This window comes from Chrysemys picta, chromosome 2, assembly GCF_011386835.1.
Source record: "Chrysemys picta bellii isolate R12L10 chromosome 2, ASM1138683v2, whole genome shotgun sequence".
In the NCBI taxonomy this organism is placed as follows: domain Eukaryota; kingdom Metazoa; phylum Chordata; order Testudines; family Emydidae; genus Chrysemys; species Chrysemys picta.
Window position 1 is genome coordinate 178,648,943 of NC_088792.1, and position 23,140 is coordinate 178,672,082.

At 37.7% G+C, this 23,140-nt stretch overlaps 1 protein-coding gene across 17 annotated transcripts in view; it reads left to right on the top strand.

The window, feature by feature from the left end:
• HIVEP1 (HIVEP zinc finger 1) overlaps positions 1-21,924 on the top strand; it is a 240,716-nt gene extending 218,792 nt beyond the window's left edge. For all 17 annotated transcript variants that reach the window (XM_065584976.1, XM_065584972.1, XM_065584973.1 and 14 more), the window contains 2 exons: positions 16,943-17,454; positions 20,201-21,924. In XM_065584976.1, coding sequence (XP_065441048.1) covers positions 16,943-17,454; positions 20,201-21,373 — 1,685 coding nt within the window. In that variant the 3' untranslated portion in view covers positions 21,374-21,924. The remainder of the gene's footprint in view (positions 1-16,942; positions 17,455-20,200) is intronic.
• The last annotated feature ends 1,216 nt before the right edge of the window (positions 21,925-23,140 follow it).

The following is a 23,140-nucleotide window of genomic DNA, read 5'->3' on the forward strand; positions in this document are numbered from 1 at the left end:
ACCTTTGTATTGATTTGTTTTTCTTTCATCTCACATATCTAGCCTTTCTCACCCAACGCCTTTGACTTCTGTTAGAAGGAAATGCCAGTGTGATGGACACCTTAAAAATATGACCGAGAGAGTAAAAGATACTAGAAAGACACATAAGCCACAAAAGGGATGGTATTTGCTAAAAGTCCATTGCTGGGAAATGTTCAAAAAATGCTACCCAGTTTAATATCACCAGTTTTACAAGACCCCGCTATATCTCAGAAACATAATTTTTCCTGCAGAACTTGCAGTTCCACATCACAAAATTTCACATTTTTCACTGAAAATAATTTTGCTTAAAAACGTCAAATTTTAATACAAAAGTCTTACAAAAATTGGACCAAATGTCAAATCTGCAATAAAGTGCTCAAATTATGAACATGTTGCTGTAAATATTTTGTGCAGCTCATCACAGAAAGCAAACAAGCAGTCACTGTGCTGCATGCAGAAGAAGACTGTTCTCTTGTAGCAGTGATTGTGTATATCACTAGATGGGTGATATGCAGTTAACAATTCTGCTGCTTTTCCACCTTCACCTTTTTACTTTTTCATTAATAACATGAACATCAGTAAAAGGCATTTATAACAATTACTAAAATTTGAACCAAATCCTGTATTCTTAAGACACTCAAAGCTGCCCTTGGAATAAGGTAGGAGGTTGTGTGTGTTCCAGAAATGCAGAATTAGGGACATTGCAGATTTTGATTAGTTGAATAAGCTGGATCACTAGCACTAGCCAACTCTGAGAGGTAAAACAGGACATTATTTTAGGTCTTAGTTTTTGGCTCTAGAAATTCATCAGCATAGTGGTGGAATTCATCTGCCCACCCACCTGTTCTGCAGTAGGATCAGACATATTTTTGACTTTGGTACATTTTTCTTATTTACATTGAATAGTTTATTAGATTGTGGGGGAAGCTTTAAAGAGAAAAGTGGTGAAGAGTTTATTGAAAGAAGAAGAAAGGGTAATAGATTAATGCACATGCTCCCACTTGACAACCAATACCAGACTAAGTGAATCAGCCTGAATGTAATGCTTAATAATGTTGAGAATGTGACTCAATGTTCTTCAGTTGGTATGACTCAGTAATGTTCTAAGTACAAAGGAAGCAGCATTTGCCCTTTCTGAGCACAAATTGATTTATTCCTTCTGAAGACAAGGAAAAAACAAAGGTAATCTTTCTTATTTGACAACAAAATTCATGAATTAGTCCTCTTAGTAATTGAAGTACAAAAACAAGTACCACAGAAAATATGCTGCCATTACATATTCACATCTATTTCTTACTTAGGAACAATTTTATTTCAAATGTTCAGTTTCCACACAAAAATAAAATAAAAAAATGCTGAACTTTTTGTAGTTGTTGTTTTGTTTTTGTTTTTTTAAATACCATTCCGCAGCTATCATAATCTTATTTGGCCTTTTGTAGTACAGGTGATCAGGGATGTTCTATTCACTAGAGTGAAAAATCTTAAGTGATTGATAGGTTTATGTTTGCATTGTTAAATATCTCCCTTTATAGTAGTAAAGTTATGGTTTTGGATTTAAAATCATCATTAGGACTCAGGACAATTAAGTTATTTTTAAATTATTATTTTAATTATAACAGACTACATAGTAATTCACTAGCATATATTAGGGCACAACATTTTGCAAGAAAATTACTAAAATGCTATAGCTAAATTTACTGAGATTTAAAAAAAAAATGAAGTTCATTGAGATTTAGACATTAATTCCATTAGGCTTCTCTGAAAATCCTAGCCTTAACTGAAGCGTCCACTTGCCAAAAACTGCTAAAATCATTAATAGGTGCCCAAATATCAAGAGAAAACAAAGCACCCAGATAGATAGTGCATACTCCTCTTAGAGGAAGAAAACTTGATACCCAGTCTTTAACAAGACATAGCAAGGATCTGTCATACCCAGTCTTTAACAAGACATAGCAAGGATCTGTCATTGTGTTTCATGTATATCTATGTTCCAGACGTAAGTTGACCTGAACATTTTTTCAGTAATCTCTGTAAAAGTTCTAATGTATATCAAAATTTACCCTGATTGTAGTATGTACTGTATATTGTAGAGCGAGATGTATATTTTGCTCTATGTTCTTCAGAGAAAACAATGCAAGTTTTGGGGAACAATTAAAATGTTTCTCCTTAAAGAAACTGACTCCACATATCTTTACTCTTGGAGTTGTGTGCCAGTACATGCAAGTGTAACTCATACACCTTCTGGGTGTGGTGTTCTGTCCCATCTAGTGGCACCGAGACCACTTAGAGAGAGAGAGAAAATGAGTCTGCTCTATAGCCTTAGCTAACAGCCAGTTGGCTTTTAGTTCATGCAGTAGAGGCTCATGCACTAAGTTCCAGAGGTCCCAGGTTCAATCCCACCTGCTAATAAGCAGGGTCTGTCAGCGTTATACAAGCATATAGTACCTTCTAAAAGCAGTGCTCTAGACAAGGTTGTGAGCTTTGGGTATGCACTGTAAGGTGTTAAGATTGCATCAGTGAAGAAATGCATGTTGATTATATGCCAAGTTTTCTCTCTGCTTGCTGTTTGTACATTTAATTGCTGCTATTTCATCATAGGTTTTTTTAAACCCTTTATTAGTTTTATGATTTTACAGTTGTGTAAAGTTTTATTTCTCATCAATATTCTCTAGTCTTTGTTTGTCCAAACAAAAGAGAGAGAATTATTTTGATGTATGTAACCACTTCACCGGAATTCATGTACAGGAACTCTCCCCTTGAGGCATGCAAAAGTAGTAAATGGTTGGAGCGCATCTCTCAACCCCTTTTGTTTCTTTTCCAAAGGCCACTTTCTTCAGCCTTTATTGTGTTCTTGTTGTTCCAGAGCAAAAACAGAAGCAAAACTACATATGAAACAAACATTTTAAAATTAATATGAGAAACTCCAGTAGAGGTGGGAAATTGGGAAATATACTTTATATTTACCTCTGTTTACTAAGGGTAACCTTTTAAAAAGTGCCTGAGTCACTTAGGAGCCTATATCGTGTTGAAAATCCATTTGCTCTGTTTTATTAAAAGTCTGTGTTGTTCTGTGGAAGAAATTAGCCATGTTCTTTCGAAGAACCACATTATTAAGCTTCACCTCTGTCTATTACAAAATAAGAGTCTTTAACCTCCAAGTCCAGTGGCACCTTATAAACTAACAGATGTATTGGAGCATAAGCTTTCATGGGTGAATACCCACTTCATCAGATGCATGTAGTGGAAATTTCCAGAGGCACGTCCACCAATGTCATATACGCCATCATGTGCCAGCAATGATGGCTCTGCTATGTACATCGGCCAAACTGGACAGTCTCTACGTAAAAGGATAAATGGACACAAGTCAGATATTAGGAATGGCAATATACAAAAACCTGTAGGAGAACACTTCAATCTCCCTGGACACACAATAGCAGATTTAAAGGTAGCCATCCTGAAGCAAAAAAACTTCAGGACCAGACTTCAAAGAGAAACTGCTGAACTTCCGTTCATTTGCAAATTTGACACCATCACCTCAGGATTAAACAAAGACTGTGAATGGCTAGCCAACTACAAAAGCAGTTTCTCCTCCCTTGGTGTTCAGACCTCAACTGCTAGAAGAGGGCCTCATCCTCCTGATTGAACTAACCTCGTTATCTCTAGACTGATTCTTGCCTGCATATTTATACCTGCCTCTGGAAATTTCTATTACATGCATCCGACGAAGTGGGTATTCATCCATGAAAGCTTATGCTCCAGTACATCTGTTAGTCTATAAGGTGCCACAGGACTCTGTCACTTTTTACAGATCCAGACTAACACGGCAACCGATCTGATATTTAACCTCTGAGTTAACACCGTTCATTTACAGTAACTGACCATGTAAAGTCAATGGAACTTAGACTCCAAAGTCACTTAGGCACTTTTGAAAATTTTACTCTAAATAATTTAGTATCATGTGTTTTGATAAGCTAGAATTTAGTAACTGTACCATTTTTAAGTTGGGAAAAAGATTATTACCTCACCTTGCATGTACATTTAGATGTGTATAATGCTGCAGCACTATTTTAAAATTGATTAATTATTTTTAATAGAACTTAATGCTTATGCTGCACAGTAAGATCTGATACTACAATACATCTAAACTATGGTGTTACGCTTGCACTTTTATAGTGATTGAATCATGTTTATTATCTTTGGAGAAGTGTAAATCAAATGATTTCACCTAATAACATCAGTATTATTTGATTCTTTCACCTTCCACCACCTTGATTTTCAGTGGTGAATGTTTTATTTGTGTCAAATATGCTTTTTTTTTTTTTACTTTAATAAATGACAGCTTTGCATGCTTTTATTTTTTTACTCAAAGAGCCGACTGATTGTTAGAAGTGGCACGTTTATATCATAGGAACCAATGGTTCAGTTAACCCAGTATTCTTCCTCCGGCAGCAGCCAATACCAGCTGTTTTAGAGGAAGGTGCAAGAAATCCAGGAAGGGACAATTGTGAAATGACTTGATCATAGAGGAAATTTCATCTTTCCCTTAGGCAATTAATGGTTCGCTTATGTCCTGAAGCAGCAGAGTGTCTATAGGTCTCATGTTACAATTTGTTATTCTAGCATAAGTAATAATGCATATTCTTATTGGCCATATACATGTCTAGACTTTTGTTGATGCCTACTTAACTAAGCTGTTGTCTCCAATAAAACTCAGTAGGTTTTTCCTTGGGTTAATCGGCTGAAATTAGTGTTTGGCATTTAAAGAAACTACTCGCTTTTTGTTTGAGTCTGGCAGTTAAAGTTTACTACTACTTATGTTATCTTACTAATACCAGCACTGATACAGTATAAGTAGCCCTGTTCTTTAAGCTAATATCAGAGAGAGGTTGATTCTCACCTGGAAGTACTACACAGTTTAATATCAGCATATAGAAAAAGGAAGGGAAAGCTGTTGCAGATATTTTCCTATTGTGTGCACACACTTAATGCTATCCATTTTTCAAACAACTTGAGACACTGCAGTCATTACACTTAAGAATTTACAGGACTACAGTGTTCATTAAAAGAGAATGAGAGTGAGATTCCCCATTGCTGGGTAAGAATCTGTGGGATCAGAGCTTTTAACAGTGTTCTTTGTATTTGGATTTGTCATCATTTGGGTATTAGTAAATACTTTTTGGTTTCACCTTTTGTGTTCTAAACCATCCCCATGTCATTTTACCTTTCATCTTCTGATCCATGGAATGTTCTGGTCCCCAAGGGTTACAATGTAAGGAATGTTAATATCTGAATTCAGCTGTCAGCAGAAGTGAACCATTTAGTGTGACAAAATACAACTGGGGATATCCTTTTTGACCATGTTTGTTTTTACTTTGCAGTCTTTTTAATAAGATGAATTTGTATTTCTTCTGAACTGTAAACATTCTAGGCCTGATCCTGCCAAGTGCATATGAATGAGGTTGCTTGCCTAAATAAAACTACTCACAAGTGTAAGAGTTTGCAGACTTAAGTAAATCACCAGCTGCATTATACAAGTTATTTAACAATAAACTCCAGTGATGAGAAGAATTTGTGAGCAGTCTCTAGTGCAGAAAGTTTTCATCCGAAAAATATTTGCTTTCCACACTGTAATTGTGGATATAAAATATAAAATATTTTTATATGTAGTATACACTGAATTGTAGTTTTCAAACAATATTACATGAGCCTTTCTAAAGATCAGATTTTTCCAAGTTAATTAGCAGTGTGCCATTTATCACAGGAGTTCATAAACTGATTTTCAAGGCTCTGGATTAGTTCAATGCTGTTTCATTCTGCGTTCTGAGCATACCTGCATAGAAAAGGTTAGAATAAATGAAAACCTCAGTCAAAATCTATTACTGATCATCTAGAAGAATCTAAAATTGACCTTTTTTTCTTTTCCAGGGAAGATTTTTTTTTAAATAATAAACAAGATTTACACAAGGCAAGATTATATGTGAATAACACTTCTTGTTTAAAGAAAAGAATGTGAGAAGCCATAAGCTCTTTTCTTTTTTTACGTAATTTCAGGTTCAAACATCTACAGCTGCTCATCTGAGGATCTTAAGTTTCTTCCAGCAGATGTCACTATGAGTCTGTCAGACAGTAATGAGCAGAGACTAATAGCTGAAGCAGTTTTTAAATTTAATCTTTAAAGTAAACCTGTGAGTTTACTTTAAAAAATAGTAGTCCATCAAATTTAGAAATAGGTGCTAATTTTCTTGTTAACATCTACCTGTAAGTCTGTAAAAGCTCTTTGCCAAGTAGTTTTAAATTGTCTCACTGTGGCATTTGAGATGTCCATTGCAAGACTGTAACACTCTTAACCTCAAATATGTACCTGCAGTACTATTAGAAAAACAGGTCGGGTGGTGATGGTTTACAAAGGAGATGCTGCTGTATATTAATGATAATACAATGTAAAATTTGAAAATATTTCCACCTATGTTGTCATAGTATACTATATCTTTCTTAAACTTGGATAAAGACTATAACTTGATAGTATGGAATAAATGCCTTAATTAGTTGTTAACGTAGATGTTCCCAGTTTGAGGTTTAAACACGTTCTGGAGAAAATAAACTCAGAGGTAGATACATTTATTGGAAATAGACTCAAGGCTGCAGGTAGAAGTGTTTATCAGCCCAGGATATTATTCAGCAAGTAATAAGTACCTTCAGTTTCTCATAAGCAGAGCTGTTACTGACACTTGTTGTTAAGATTGCCTAACATTTTCCATTATAATTCCCTGCTTTCAGGTGCATATAAACTTTGCCAAACGTAGCCATGTGGGCAGAAATTTTCCATGCTTGCCCTCTGCCTCAAGCTGAACAATTTTGGAAAGTTTCAGCAACAGCAGTTCCACCCTTTTAAAAAACAAGGTTAAGGAAAAATCATAGTTATGCTAATGTTAAATGTATTTTTTCCCCAACTGTTTCTTTGAAGAGTTCTAGTGCCTCCCGGCTTTGTAGCAGGATCTTAGAATTTGACAGGGGAATAGTCCTTGGGTCTTCTCCTTCTCCCATGAAAATTTACCCAGATATGGTTAAGTGATAAGCCCCTGAACTTTGCCATTTGATGTTAGTGGGAAGTTACTTACATGACTAAGTGGCTGTAGGACCAGGCCCTGAAAAGTCAAATCAGACACCATGCTTATTTCTGACAATATCAGAATCAATATTGAAAAATTATAAATTTAGACTATGAAAACATTTGCTGTGATGCCTCATATAAATATTATTACTAAAATGAACAGCATTTTTAAACAACTATATATAATAAGGATTCGAGCAGGAAAAATATTTAAAATAAATGAAGGGCTTACAAAAGTGTGTAAAGAAATGCTTAGTATTATCTACCTCAGTCCTATAGTTTGGAGCATCCTCAACCGGTAAGAGCGGGGCTGGAGTTAGTCAGCCTTAGGCTCTCTCAGTAATGGACATATTAAGATGCTAATAATTCCAACTAATGCTGCTGTGCTGAGGAACTTTAAGCCTTTTCTTTCCTTCTTGGAGATAAAATGCCATTATAGCAACTAACTAATCAATACCATGGTCAAAAATACTAATCTGATTGGCAGGCCAAGGGCATAAGGAAAAAATGAATCAAGAGTGTTTATCCATAAAGCTAGTGTACTTCAATAAGTAGGATTAAAAACTCAATTTTACTAACTATGATTATAGCTGAAGTACTAGCAAATCTACAGTGAAAAGTTATGTCAATGCTTCTATTAAATCATTGTTTGCAGTTAACTTGCAGAAATTGTCATTTATCTAGTTGGAAGGTTCAGGTCTCGTTTGTGGTCGAAGGAGCACATTCTTTGGAAAAGTTTGAGGGGGAAAATGGTGGTTCCACCATTTTTTGAGGGAGAACAAAACATCCTCATTCCCCCTCTCCAAATATTTTTGCCATTATAAAATATTCTTGAGGTTGATTTTTTTTTAAACAATTTTTGTGCTAAACTGGTGGGGTTAGAACTTTGACTGTGAAATAATCTTTATAGAACAGAAGAGCCGTGAAAAGTTAGACTAAAAGCTAGTTTTGTATTTGTAACGTTATTAGTGCTTGAAAATCCCAGGATAAGCATTTGCAGAACTTCGGATGCTAGTTTTTAGGCACGTTCACCAATGTTCTAAGCAAAGGATGTCTGGAGAGGCTAACTCAGGTGCTCAGTGAACATATATGTCTGCTGAGGTATACATTCAAAAGAGCAGGGCTCCTTTGCCAGACTGAAGAATGTATGCATATTTACTTCAGTGGGCTTTGGATCAGGCCACCCTATCAATAAAGAGAATCTGCTTTATTAATTTTGGACATTGAGCAGGATAGAGCCTTTTTCTTCTGTAAAATATATAGGAATTTCAATTGCAAAAAAACCCCTCTTAAAGACCATTTGATTTGCACAGTTAAGTCAGGAAATACAATTAAGTTTGTGCTTCCATAAGATCCCTTGCCTCATTCAGTACCTGTCTCCCACATGTAAATGATGCATGGACCCATAAATACACAGTAGTACAACGTAGTGGAATGTTACCCATGCATATCTAAGATGTTAGAGGGATGTATCATTTTTTTCTTTAAGAGAATATTAAATCCCATAATCAGACAGGGTCAAACTGCATACATGTAAGAGGGCAGAGTTAAGAAGGGTGCATGAAACCTTAATTTTCACTTATCATGAGTGCTTTACACAAACATCCTTCATATTCTCCAAATAGATTTTTTTTTCCCTTTTTTTCTTTCTTTTTGCTGTAGTAGACACTATTTTCACTAAGCTGGATTCTTGAATTGGTTATTTTGTGACCAAGACAAAATGTGCCGAAACATTTTAAGCAAATTGTTAAATATTTAAACACAATCATTATAACAATGCTAATCTTAAAATTTCCTATATTGCTTTACAAACTTGCACTGATATCCACAGCAAAATGCAAACAGTTCTTCCGATGTATCAGCTATTTAATAACAATATTATACAGAACTTAGGTCAGCAAGCAAATACATTTTTCCTACTAAAATTTTACAGGAAATTTAAGTGGGCAAAAAGCAATTACCAAAGTTGGAATTGGGCCAAGACCTCTTGGTTAACAAGCCTCAGCTTGCAAAAAGAGTGCCATAGGCTCTTTCAGTTACAATAAGTGGTCACAGCCTCTGTTTGACATCTCTTCCAAAGACTGCACCTTATTACTAAAAACCTGTAACCTTCATGGTTCTTCCCCTCCACGTAAGAAGAAAGCAGCAACTGTAGAGTTAGATATTATCACAAGTAACAGCACTAGTATTAGATAATACTCAAGCATTCATTAATTACAAAAGCTCAGGGACCTATCAGTGCAGTGATCACGCACACATGGCTATCAAGCATAGTATTCCTTTTTGCATTGCCAAAAGAACTTGAGTTATTTTTTTTCATCTGGTGTTCTGAAAACCGTGTGGGAGTAATGGAACCACACTCATCCCGGTCAGGTTGCTTATAATGCAAGCTTCTGGCTCTAGGTCTACACTTTTAAGCAGAAGCTGGCAAACTCAAATGATGAAGGGAAATAGGGAAACAATGGGGGAGAGGGGAATGATATCCCCACATTAAGCCCTGCATTTAAGGAATCAGTGTCCCCTACATGGTTCCTCCTTTTTTGTTCCACTTTTTGATGATGGGAGATTGAGGCATATGCATAAATTTACAAAATATTGACTTAGGTCCTATATTAACAGTATTTCACTGTGCAATCCATACTACTTTTAAATGTGTGTTTAGAGAAGGTAATTTCTCACAATGAAGTAGGGCATTTTGGCCTAATTACTTGGGGTCGCTTTTAGTCCTTATATAATGATATATTCTTTGCACATCAATGTAGTCACTTCAGAGTGATGATACAAACCAAAGCTTCTGCAATATATAATGCAGCTGATAAAAATGTACTTAAAGTACAAAATATATATCTTAAATATCAAAATATATCCTTAAAGCTAAGTTGCAAGTTGATCTAAAAAAATCTGTCTCTTAAAATATGTGCTTAATGCATCAAATAACCAGGCTTAACTGTGTGCTGAATACCTCTCAGCTAAAACTTACTCCTTTATCTTTATTGTGGACTTTGGACCTAAAAAAACCCCAAACCAGATGAATTCTAATCTAATGCTGCAGGTGTTCTCCATTTGGGAAACCCTGCCAATGTTTTGAATACCCCTCTTCGCTTTGTTACTTGTGCCATTGAACACGTTTTGTTTTAAAATGTTCTTTTTATTGGGCATTTAATTACAGGAACAAAAGAAAAGAAATGAGACAAACATTAGCACACAGCAGGCATGCTAATGAAGAGAAAAGTAAAGAGTTAGTCGGAATCCGGATGTTTAAATAATGCTTAGGAGCTCAGTCAATCAAAACGCAGAGATGCTAGCATTGACTACAGTGAAAGCACTCAGTTATGTAAATCCCTGAATACTGATTGACTGAAAATCTGAATGACAATTATTGATGTTACTATGCAATAACAACTATGAAGTATGTCAATGTTCAGATCACAACTATCAGTAACCACTCACAACACACTGTTTTGCATGACAGCTATGGTTATTTCTCACTAGCTACACAACACAGATCCTACACACTTAATCTGCAGAATGTAAGTCTCATGTGCACAGAAACTCTGGCAACCTAAGCTTTTCACCTCTTCCCACTACCTTTTATACCACCTGCCACTGTGCTCCACCACCCACCCCACTCCTCCTTTTGCTAGTATTTGTTCCTATGGAAAAACTAAACCATTGTGCTCCTGACTCCACAAGAGGGAGTAAGTCATAGAGTCATAGAAATGGAGGGATGGAAGGGACCTCGAGCGGTCATCAAGTCCAGCCCCCTGTGCTGAGGCAGGACCAGACAAGTGTTTGTCCAACCTCTTTGTAAAAACATTCAAAGACATGGATTTCACAACCTCCCTTGCAGACATATTCCAGGGATTAATTATTATTATAGTTAGAAAGTTTTCCTTAATATGTAACATAAATCTCCCCTTCTGGAGATTAAAGCCCATTACTACTTCTCCTACCTTCAGGGGACATGGAGAACGATTAATCACCATCCTCTTTATAACAGCCCTTAACATATTTGAAGATTTATCACCTTCCCTGTCAGTCATCTTTTCTCAAGACTTAAAAATAAACCGGGCATGTTTATCTTTCTTTATAGCTCACATTTTCTAAATATTTTATCCTTTAGTGATCTCCTCTGGAGTCTCTCCAATTGATCCACATCTTTCCTAATTCCATAATTGGACATATTACTCCAGATGAGGCCTCATTGTGCCTATCAGAGCAGGACAATTACCTCCCATGTTTTACATTAACAGGAGTGCCATATCCACCCCCCAGAATATTAGCTTTTCTTACAATTGCATCACGTTGTTTACTCATGTTTAATTTGTGATCCACTGTAATCCCTAGATCCTTTTCAGCAGTACTAACACCTAGCCAGTTATTCCCCATTTTGTGGTTGTGCATTTGAGTTTTTCTTCCTACGTGTAGTACTTTGCAACTGTCTTTACTGAATTCCGTCTTGTTGATTTCAGAGCAATTCCCTAACTTGACAAGGTCATTTTGAATTCTAATCCTCTCCTCTTCCAAAGTGCTTGCAACCCCTCCCATTTTAGTGTCCTCCACAGAGTTTATATTCATTCTCTCTATTCCATAGTCCAAGTTATTAATGAAAATATTGACTAATATAAGACCCAGGACTGATCCCTACAGGATCCCACTAGGTATGTCCTCTGTCTTTCAACCAGATGTGCACTCACTTTATAGTAATTTAATCTAGACTACGTTGTCCTACTTTGCATATGAGAATGTCATGTTGGACTGTGTCAAAGCCTTACTAAAAAGTAAAGATATATCACATCTAGCGTTTTTCTTCCAATCCACTAGGCCAGTAACCCTGTCAAAGAAGGAAATTAGGTTTGTTTGGCATGATTTGTTCGTGAAAGATCCATGCTGGTTATTCCTTAAAATCCTATTATTTTCTAGGCACTTACAAGCTGGATGCTTAATAGTTTGTCCCAGTATCTTTCCATGTATCAAAGTTAGGCTGACTGATCTGTAATTCCCAGGGTCGTCCTTGTTCCCTTTTTAAAGATAGGTACTATGTTCGCCCTTCTCCAGTCCTCTGGGATCTCTGGGTTCTCAAAGATAATTGCTAATGGTTCTAAGATCGCTTCAACTAGTTCTAGTACTCTAGGATGAATTTCATCAGGCCCTGCTGACTTGAATACATCAAACTTATCTAAATATTCTTTAACCTGTTTTTTCACTATTTGCTTGCATTCCTCCCTTCTTCCCCCTCCCCTTGTTAATATTAATTGTTTTGAGCATCTAGTCACCACTGTCTACTGCCCGAGGTGGCCAACAAACAGTCTCCTTCCCCTGGAGGAGCCAGTTCTCCTCCCTCTTCCGGTGCTGCTGTAGTCATCCTTAGTTGGCTAGATCCTTTGTCCCAGAAGTTTCCACGTATGTCCTGTCAATGAAGCCCTTGTGCTCCTGGTTGCTACGCAGACAAGCCACCTCCTTTTGCAGCTCTTACCTGCTTCCTGAGGGACTCCACCAACAGATACCTCTCACAAAGGTCATCTGGCATTCATTGGTGTAGACGCGCAGTCTGCATTCCCAACAAGACCAGGCCAGAGTGGAAGCCTGCAGAAATTGCTTTCTTAGGTGCATGATATTGTTTAAAGATTCCCCTCCTCCCTGAAACAAATGAGAGTGGATAGGAAGTAGCATCCTAATCCATCCCCTCCTCAACATAATCCATCTTTTAAAATTACTCAGAATGGTGAAAAACACACTTTTCAAAGAGAGACAGAGATACGGAGAGCTGGGAAGAAGGAAGAGCTAGGGAAGTTTTAAAGGTCAACATTTTCATAACTGGATGTAGAATATCTAGTTTTGAAAATCTTGGCTTTACTTTTTTTAAAATTATTCATTGGGCAATGGGGTTTGAGTCATCCTAAGTAGCATTGGGGTATGGAGAGGCAAAGGAAGGAGAGCTCCATTTTAATGCTAATTAATAATGGTAATAATTACATACAAAATACTACATTAAAAGCATGATAAGGTTACAAAGTCAAGCACTCAAAAGTTAAGAAAAGCCTAAACTGAGATTGTCTTTGTGAAACCTTAATTTGTCCCTAGTTCACATATACATTATGACTGATATATCATAGGAAGTCTCTGGCACAGCCACAGATAGAATGGCTAACCTTACATCTGGCATTTTCTAGCCTTTGGGTGCTTGACTCTGCAACTGTTTTTGAGAACTACTTACGCAGGTGAAGTTATTTTTTTGTCTACATGTTTGCAGGATCCAGACCATAGTTTGTACATTTACAACATATTTTTTATAATGGTAACTCAAAATCCACACTCAAATTCCCACAGTTCAGAAAGGGAGCACATAAGCATAAGAAGAATCTGGTTCAATAATTGTAAATCTTTAGGGACCACACTAATTAGCCCAAACAGAAGTTTAAAATATCAAGTATTTGTTAAAGTGCTGAGCTTAAGTCTTCCGCAGACATGTGTGTGCAGTTCCATAAGCTACTGCAACCACAATAATTCTATCACAGGAAATTGAAGAGCTATAGAAAATATATATTTTGTTGTCCGTATGACAATTTCTTTTGAGCCTTAAAGTCTGTTTTTAAAAACAATATTTGAATAACAAAAGCTTAAAATATGTGTAGTTAAAACACTGGTGTTCCTACTGCTGTTCATTTGAAGTATTTCGTCTTATCCCCTAAAGGCAGAAAGCTTAAGTAGCAATTAGCAATAGGCTTTGAGTCAAAGGTTGTGACAGTATTTGCCTCTGAAGTTGTGGGGGAGGAGGAAGGTCATAGAAAGTAGTATTAGGTTAATATATGTGTATATATAGTGATCAGTATATTCCAGAACAAATCAGCTATTCACAGGTATGAATGCTTACATCAAGAAAGAACTCAAAGGGTGAAATCCAGAAACTGACCGCTTTCTTGCTTTTACACGATACACAGTGGGAATTTATGTACTAGAAAAGCCAGTTTTAAATAGTTTTTCCTCAATATTTTTTTAAGAATGTTTTAATTCTTCCTTATGTATCAAGTATGTTCTTGGCTCACAATACTTGAATGCCATTATATTTTAAAACATTAGTGTTATAATAGAGAAGATTTCAAAAACCAAAAAAAAAAAAAAAAATTAGGACACATCTCTGCTTTGGAGAGTAATGTAGACACAGGTCTTTTATAGTCTCATCAGATTGTTATTCATGATGTGTATTATCATAGAAGCACCAGTCATGGACTCTGTTGTGCTAGGTGCTGTACAAACACAGAACAAGGACAGTCCCTCCTGTCCTTATAATCTTAGTAAAGTCCGAAAAGAATGGCAATTTATATTTAATAATATGAAAATTGAGGGGGGAACTCGCCTAGCTATAAGAATCTGAAGATATATAAATATCTGTGAGTGAGAGTCCAGTGTAAGAGGGAGTCTTTCTTTGAGAAATCTGTGAAATGAATAAAAATCTCTTGGGATTTTGGACAAGACAGGGAACCTAGGTATTAAGTCAAATTAAGAGATTGGAGACAATTGGGGAATTTATGAGCTAATGCCATACTAAACTCTACTACTTTTCATAGTCAAGACAAGCCTATTTGACTCTCATTTTGTTTGCTGCATAGATGTGAGGATCCAGTCAAATTAATTCAGATAGATTTACTTACCTGTAGGACTTACAAATACAGTTCACACCAACATTTGTAGGAAAGGTGATCTCTGCATAGGGAGAAGAAGAGAAGCAGTATGACTCCTCAAAGAATACTTATGCAATGTTGGTACAGGGATAATGCCATCTCCTAGACAGGTGCGATTCCCCCCCCCCCCCCCCCCCCCCGGTATACTACTAAAAAGAGAATCCAGACTGAGTCCCCAGCCCCAAAACTTCAAAAATCACTGACCCACACATTATGATGAAAGTCAGAAATAAAGTCATAGGTCACTCTGAGGTATCATGTAAAAAAGTCTCTCTTATAGCTGTAGTGGCATTAAAGCTGATGGATCCAATTAAGAACCTAAATGTATGTTTTTGGATGTAGCTTTGTTTCGTTTTGGATTTTTTTGTCCCTTAAATTAATTATACAAAGTTTTTGATTATCCTTTTAGGAAATGGAGATGAGAAAGTAAAGAAAAACCATAAAATGTGCGATGACTGATTAATAATGTATGTAACTATTCTTCTATTGAGCATATTTGAGGAATGGGCTGTTTAAAATTAATTTTTCCAAGAATGATTTTTTTTCTCTTTGAAGAACAGTTTTGTCTTCAGGTAAAAATTGTAAATGAAGACTGGCTAAAACGTAATCAGTCTTTTCCACTAACATGATTCTTATGACATGGTAGATTTAAAGTGGCTTTATTAGATTATATTTCTAATGCACAGATTACTATCTAGGATGCAAGGGCTGAATCATTACACAAAGAATTATTTAAAGATTCAGTTAGAGCTCTTCCATATCCTAATCCTACTACTAATTTAAAAGCATAAAGGCTTGACATGTTGAGAGGTAGCTCTAATGATATAATTTTTTAATCTAAAACTCAATTTGTATGTTTTTCTGTGATATGCATGTTTTGTTTGTGGTTTCATAGCTGGATAGAGTAATGGTAGTAGGTCTTAATTCTTATTAAGGTCTGGTGTTTTTTTTTTTTCATAAGTCATTCATCTTGACAGTAAATTGTCTGTGTAAATTCCCTTAAACAGAGGCTCTTTTTGAAATGTTAACACTAAAACCAGACATCCTTGAATATTAGGTTTTTTTTCTGAGCCAAATGCTGTTTTGTGCGGATATTTTCTTTGGGGAACTCAGCAGACTGACATTTAATCCAATATAAAATAAAATATTAGTGTATCTAAGCAGTTCGTCTTTTGTCAAATGTGATCCAGCCAGTTTGGCTTGGAATCAGATACAACAGATGGGGTTTCTCTCTTTACTGAAGAAAATTCTTCTCTCTTCCCAAGGTATGATACAAAAAAAATGAATATCTGTAGTTTAGTTTACCAACTAAAACTGATTAAGAGCTTGATTTCTGAATGATGGGCAAAGACAGTGGTGTCTGTTCAGCTTTTAGACTTAAAGTCAATGGGACTTCTCATGTGACTAGAGTTACCTGCCTACTTAAGTGTTTGCAGAATCAGGGCTGTTTTGAGCACTAGCTGTCATTTAACTCCTAGTACGTTTGGTTGATATTAATAATGCTTTAACCACTTTTTTCTTAAAGTGAAGAATTCTGGTAGAATCTAATTTTAGTCTCTCCTGCCCCTTAACTAGACACATTTCTGACTAGCACTTTCCATTCTTTTTTTGTTTCTCTTTCAAAAGATTGTGTAGTAGTGATTCATACTAACTGCAAGGATGCCCACCTATGAGTCAGTAACAAACTTGAGAATATCCCACTGGTAAGCTTGGCAAACGAATCTGTCATCACTAGAAACTTAATGAACCAGGAAACCAATTCCCGCTACCCCCTGCAAAATTTATATAGAGAAGATTTAAGGGGGGAAATTGCAGTCTTACAGGCATGAGAAAAATGCCTAAGTAAAAGATACAGGATTAGCGTAAGTGTGCCTAATGATATACTTTGGAAAATGGAAGCGTAGAGCCCTGGGTTGTTTGTGGCTTAGTAGTGGAAAGTAGCTGATGCACTTGTGTTGTACTTTGAGTGTTGGGCGATAGACATTTGTAATTCTGTTTTGTATCTGCATTACAATTCAAATGATATCAAGTTGTCTTGTCCTATTCCCCCATAGCTGATAACTCTGATAGAGAAACTTTGCTAGGTCTTTAGGGGAATAACTATTTTTCTAATTTTTGTATTTTACAGGTGAGAAGCAAAGGTTTGGCTGTGATCGATCAGGATTTGATGTGGAAGATTCCGATGGCCCGGAGGACGATGACAATGACAACGAAGATGATGATGAAGACAGCCAAGCTGAATCAGTCCTATCTACAACCCCCTCAGTTACAGCCAGCCCTCAGCATCATCCATCTAGAAACATCCTACAGGAGACCACAAGTGCTGATGAAGACATCAGAATTACAGACTGCTTTGCTGGGGTCCACACAGACTCTATGGATGGTCTACCTAAAGCACTACTTACAAAGATGACTGTACTCAGTACATTGCAATCAGACTGCAGGAATACCAGGTCACCAATAGCAATTGCACATCAAGAAGCAAAAGAAGAGAAAATACAAGACAAGGAAACAAGTATAGAGCCTACCATCTCCCCTGGCCCTTCGCCTAGATCTCCATGTCATCAGATGTCTGTAGATTATCCAGATACAGCAGAAGCTTTGGGAAGTTCTGCAACACCAGCTACCATTGTTACAAAGGTTAGAGTATTCAATTTAGGGGGAGAAGGGAGACTTGTATTTTAAATCCTTCTCAAGAGCTGTGTATGGGTTTGAGCATTGGCCTACTAAACCCAGGGTTGAGAGTTCAATCCTTGAAGGGGCCACTTAGGGATGTGGGACAAAAATCAGTACTTGGTCCTGCTAGTGAAGGCAGGGGGCTGGACTTGATGACCTTTCAGGGTCCCTTCCAGTTCTATGACATAGGTAGGTATAGGTATTATCTATCCTTATTTTGATGATTTTTTTCTAAAAGCCATCTAGTTTCCTTCCTTATATTCTTCATACAATTGTTGCAGACTGATGCAGATTTTTTTTTAAAAAAGAATTCTGAGTGCAGGAGCATAGTAATAATATAGAAACACTTAGTTTTTACCTCTCTCTTTCCCGCCCCCCCCCCCCCCCAAAAAAGTATGTAGATTAGATTGTATCTCCAGGACTAAAAGGATTATTTATAACATGGTTCTTTAGTTTGGAATTAATTGACTGTACTGTTCAGACTAAATAGTGGTATATACCAAATAGACTTAGTGCTAGAATAGAATGCCATGTTCCAGGATCCAAAAAACCTGCACAATAGTTGCCCTTGTTCAATACCAAGGGCTGGGAAGAGCACAGAATTACTAATCTCAGGCTATACAAGAATTAAGGCTTATATTCAAAGTTTCCAGCCCAGTGCACTGTCACTTAGGCAAAAGGATTAGTTGTTGGGAACAGGACCGCATCAACAGGAGGTGGCTCCATTGTGTCTCTCTGGAGCTTCACCTGCGTATGCCATACTGGGCAAGATGCTCGGGTGATACATGTGCCATGCTGATGGAATCCTGAGGATTTACTCCTGGAGGGATTCTGCACCAAAAATTTAAAATTCTGTGCACAATTTTAAAATTCTGCATATTTTGTCAAAATAACACAATGCAATCACACCAGTTTCAATTATTTGGTAATTTATTTCAAAATACCTGTCAGCAAGTATGTCTATAACAATACAGACAAAAAAGATTCAGGCAATGTTTTTTGACAAATAAATTCCTTACGAGGCATGTTAATACAGAAACTATAAAACAAACTTATTTCCCACGCCCCTCAGAAGCAGGACAAAGGCTTGGGAAAGTCAGAGTAATGGAGGATCTGAGGGAGAGGGAAGTAATTGCTGGGAAGGAGCCTGGGAATGAACCTGGAGGGTTGTTGGGTGTGGGTGGAAAAAGTATGGAACAAGTTGGGGGGGGGTGTTTGTGGTGCGTGGGGATGGGTGGGAGGTGAGAATGTTAGGGAGTTGAAGTCTCCCCCATGCAGACCTTGGCTGATCCCTAGCCTCTCCCATTCAGTCAGACACCTTTGCCCTTGTCCTTACGTGTTGCTGCACCACCACTCCCCCATGTCCTCATGTGTCCCTGCACACACACCCCCCCGCCAGCCACCTCTCTTCCATTCCCCCCATGGGTCCCTGCACCTCAACTCCCATTCAGCCTCTGGTTCAATGCTGTCACACCCTGGCCTCCTATGCCCTGCCCCACTCTGTCCCTCCCACTAGTCCTTCTGAAACCCAGTCTGTGACCCCCTCCCCCCCCAACAGGCCCCCATGACTTCTCACCTGGCCCTGCAGGCAAGGCCCTGTGAGGAACGCAGCCACTGCTGCCTTCCTCTCCAAAGCTGGCTTCTCCGGCCCTGAGCTGGCTGCCCTCTCTTCTGGCACAACAGCAGTGCCTCTCTGACACGATGTGTTCTGTGTGTCGGGGGGGGGGGGGGAGATAATCTGTGGGGGATATGAATTTTGCGTGTGCGGAGTAGGGATTGAACGAACCAGCCTCTAGCAAACTGAGGAAAATACCTATGGGAAATGGCAATTTTCAGCATCTTATAACTCAGCCAGATGGTGATGGCGTAAGGCACCTGCCTCCTTGATCTCTGCAGTAACCTGACATGTAAGGTAGGGTCACAGGATATTAAGCCCTAGTAGTAGTAGTAGTGCAGTTGCCCCTAGAAGCCCCAGTTGCAATGGGAGCCCCATTGTGGTAGGGATACTCTCATCCTGTGTGTTTGTACAGCCTATGTCAAACTGTTTACACTCTAACTAGACAAGACAGACAAGGAGTGTGAGAGGCACACAGAGGCGAAGTTAGCTGTCCATGACCATACAGCAGGTCAATGATAGAACTGCAAACAGAACCCATGTCTCCCAAGTCCCAATTCAGTGCCCTCTCCATTTAACCAGGTCAGTTTATGATGATAATACTTTATCGTCATCCATCTCTTTTCATTCTGGTCTTCCAGATTAAAATCCTGTATCAACAAATGCATTGTACCATTAGCCTTTCAGTGCAGAGACCGTAATGCTGCTGATGTGTGTCTAAATAAATACCCCCAGGAGAGGATGATGCTTGTAGATCTGGATGTCCAGTGACAAGATACCACAGTAGTTAATCCCCAGCCGAGAGCTGATTTTCACAATTAATTTACTGTAAGGGAAATGCCAAAATGCTTGTTAAGTATTAACACAAGAGAGAAAGCAGATGTACTAGACTTAGAAAAGTTTTATTAAAGGGTGAGGAGCGGGAGACATAGTCAATAATTGTTCAAGTCATGAGCTGCATTGTGAACTGATTTGTTGCAACTTCCTAAAGGGAAAGTAGGCTGTAATTCAAACTACCTCCTTTAGAGTATTTTGATTTTAATTTAGCTGCACTGGCACTCTTAATATTGAAATGTTTTTGCTGTTCTTTCATAGAGCACACCGTCTGTAGGGCTTCTCTCACCACCCGTGGACCAAAGCACACAGACAACAATGGTGGTTCCTTCAGCAGCCTCACCCTATCCTGACATCCAAGAAGAGAAGCTGCATGCCACAGAACTGACAGCTCCTCTGACTCATTTATTTAGTCACCTTCCTTTGCACTCACAGCAGCAAGCCAAGACACCTTATGGTATGATTCCAGTAGGGGGAATTCATGTGGTTCCTGCTGGCCTAGCCACGTACTCCACATTTGTTCCAATTCAAGCTGGGCCAGTGCAACTCACCATTCCTGCAGTTAGCGTGATTCACAGAACTACAAGTGCGCTTGGTGACACGGCATGTGCAGTCTCTGCCACTGCAAATCCACTAGGAGTTGCTGAAGTGAACAGTGTTGTGCCATGTATTCCAATAGGTCAGATTAACGGGCCAGGCATCCAGAGTCTGAGTGCACCAAGCTTACAACCTCTTCCACCATTAGGCATGGAGACAGTGAACATATTGGGCCTGGCAAATACAAATATAGCCCCTCAAATACATCCTTCAGGACTCACGCTAAATGCTGTGGGACTACAAGTTTTGACTGCAAACCCTTCTCCTCAGAGCAACCCCAGCCCTCAGACACACATTCCAGGCCTGCAAATATTGAATATAGCACTGCCTACGTTGATCCCTTCAGTCAGCCCCATAACTACAGATGGGCAAGGAGTTCCAGAAACACCAGCTTCCAGTAATAAAGCCTGTGAAATTCACCAAGAGCGGACTCCTGTGAGTTTTCCTGCAGCTGACATCAATCCAATCACTAGTGCTGTATCTCCTCAAGCGGCACCTACAGTCCAGTGGTACAACGTAAAAAAAGTTGCAGAGCCTTTTCCTTCAAAGGAGTACGAAAGACTTGATGGTCCTGGAAAAACAAATACTGAAAAGGCTGACCCAGTAAATCATGTCAAACCAAAGTGTGATGTCATTTCCATTCAGGTCAAAAGGGCTTCCACCTCAGAACCCCTCTTGAAGGTGAATTCTGAAGTTTTAACCAAGTCCCCCGTCCATCAAACTGTCTCTCCAAATAGACAGGTACATAGGCCAGCAGGATTGCCACGAAGGCAGAATACTGTACAGTTTAGTGATGGCAGCAGTGATGATGAGGACAGACTTGTAATAGCAACCTAGATTTTTTTTTATGAGTATTATTATTATTATAACACTTACAGGTTTCTTTGCAAACCTTCCTTTCCTTAAAGCACATTTTTCTGACACAAACTCATTAATAATCTTTGTGCAATCATGAACTCGACCAATAATTGTTGTTTCTCGTCAGCTCCAGCCATTCTTGTACATGTTGTATAGACAATTGTGCCTTTTTGGAGTTTTATGTTTAGAAACCTGTACAGATTGTTAAAAATATATATAAATATATATATAAAATATGTATATTAAAACCAGGTAGTTGCTTGTGTTTAGTAAGTAAAAACATCTTATGTCAGAAAAACTAAAAATGATTAAATTATATGTTGCACTGTTAAATGTAAATTTTTATGGCTGTGGGGCAAAGTTGCTGTGTACAGATCTAGTATGTAAAACTCCATATTTATTGTATCCATATTAGTCTTGGAACAAGGGTCTGTCCATCTTTCTTGTGTAAGACAGTAGCTTTACACTTAAAACAGAATACAGTATCTGTGTTATGAAATATTACAGTAAAATTTTGTTTACTGACTTTACCATTGCTTATGTTGTGCCTTCTTGATACTAATCAGTGATTGGTGAGCTGCCTAGATCACTTATTATAATACAGCCCCCATAATTGGCTTTCTGTTTTGAAACTACCGATCAACTGCCTGCAACCGTGGTTAAAGAGTGAATTAACAGGTGTTTCATGCTCTCAGGAAGCAAATTCCTTTTTAAAATTCCTGTAGGGAACGTATTTGCTTCTAAATTTTTCATATTTATTATCAAAGGCTGAATGTCAAAATAAGCCTTTTTTCACTTACCAAAAATGACAAGGTTGGAGGATAATCTTGTTTTTTGTAACTTTGAACGATAAAGCCACATTTTAATGAAACTAAAATATAGTTGAGCAACAAAAGAACAGTTTGTGTCTTCTTGCTTGTAGTATCACTAGTGCAAGTGGCAAAAAAATGATGCTGCAGCAGTGAGGGTTTTGCAGTACAAGTTGTCAGGACACTTCCTTAGCTTCTAATAAGTATTTCATTTCACAAAATTATTACTTCCAGCAGTAGGTGGCTAATTTTGCCTTAAATACAGCTTCATCTTAAACATTCAGGAAAAAGAAAATAAGTTGATGCATACAATTAACTTGCCCCAATTCCAGCAATCTCATTGTAAGCATACAAGATATGGAACAATTCCAAAATATTGGAAGTGAATGAGATTCTGGGCATGCACAGTGCAAGCAATTTAAAGTTACCAAGAGACCTCTTAAAGCCTTGAACTGTTTCAAGAGAAGAGAAGACGCTACACAAGTCTAAGCCATCCTAAATTTGGAATTATCCTGAAATTGATGCGATTAAAAAAAAATAAATCTTTCAACACAAAGGGCTTCATTTTTTCTTTTTAATAAGTGTATGAAGAGGGTTAAAAAGCATTTTAGAAAACAGCAGATTTATAGAGCCATTTTAATTGTATTCAAAATTCAGTAGAACAAAGTAATAAAATTGATAAGCAACTTTTCTGGTGAAAGTAAAGATGATGTGTGCATATGTAATGATGATTGAGAAACTTGAAAAATCACAAGTGAAACTGAACGTTAGCTGGGTGTTGCATTGCTCAGATCTATTCCTGTAAGTTACAATAACAATTTTTAATCTCACATTGCTAAATTCAAGTGCAATATTCTATCCCTTAGCTGTTTCTCTGTTTTTGTACTTTACTCACATTGTCTACTATATTGCAGCATACAGTAATGAAATAATGCAA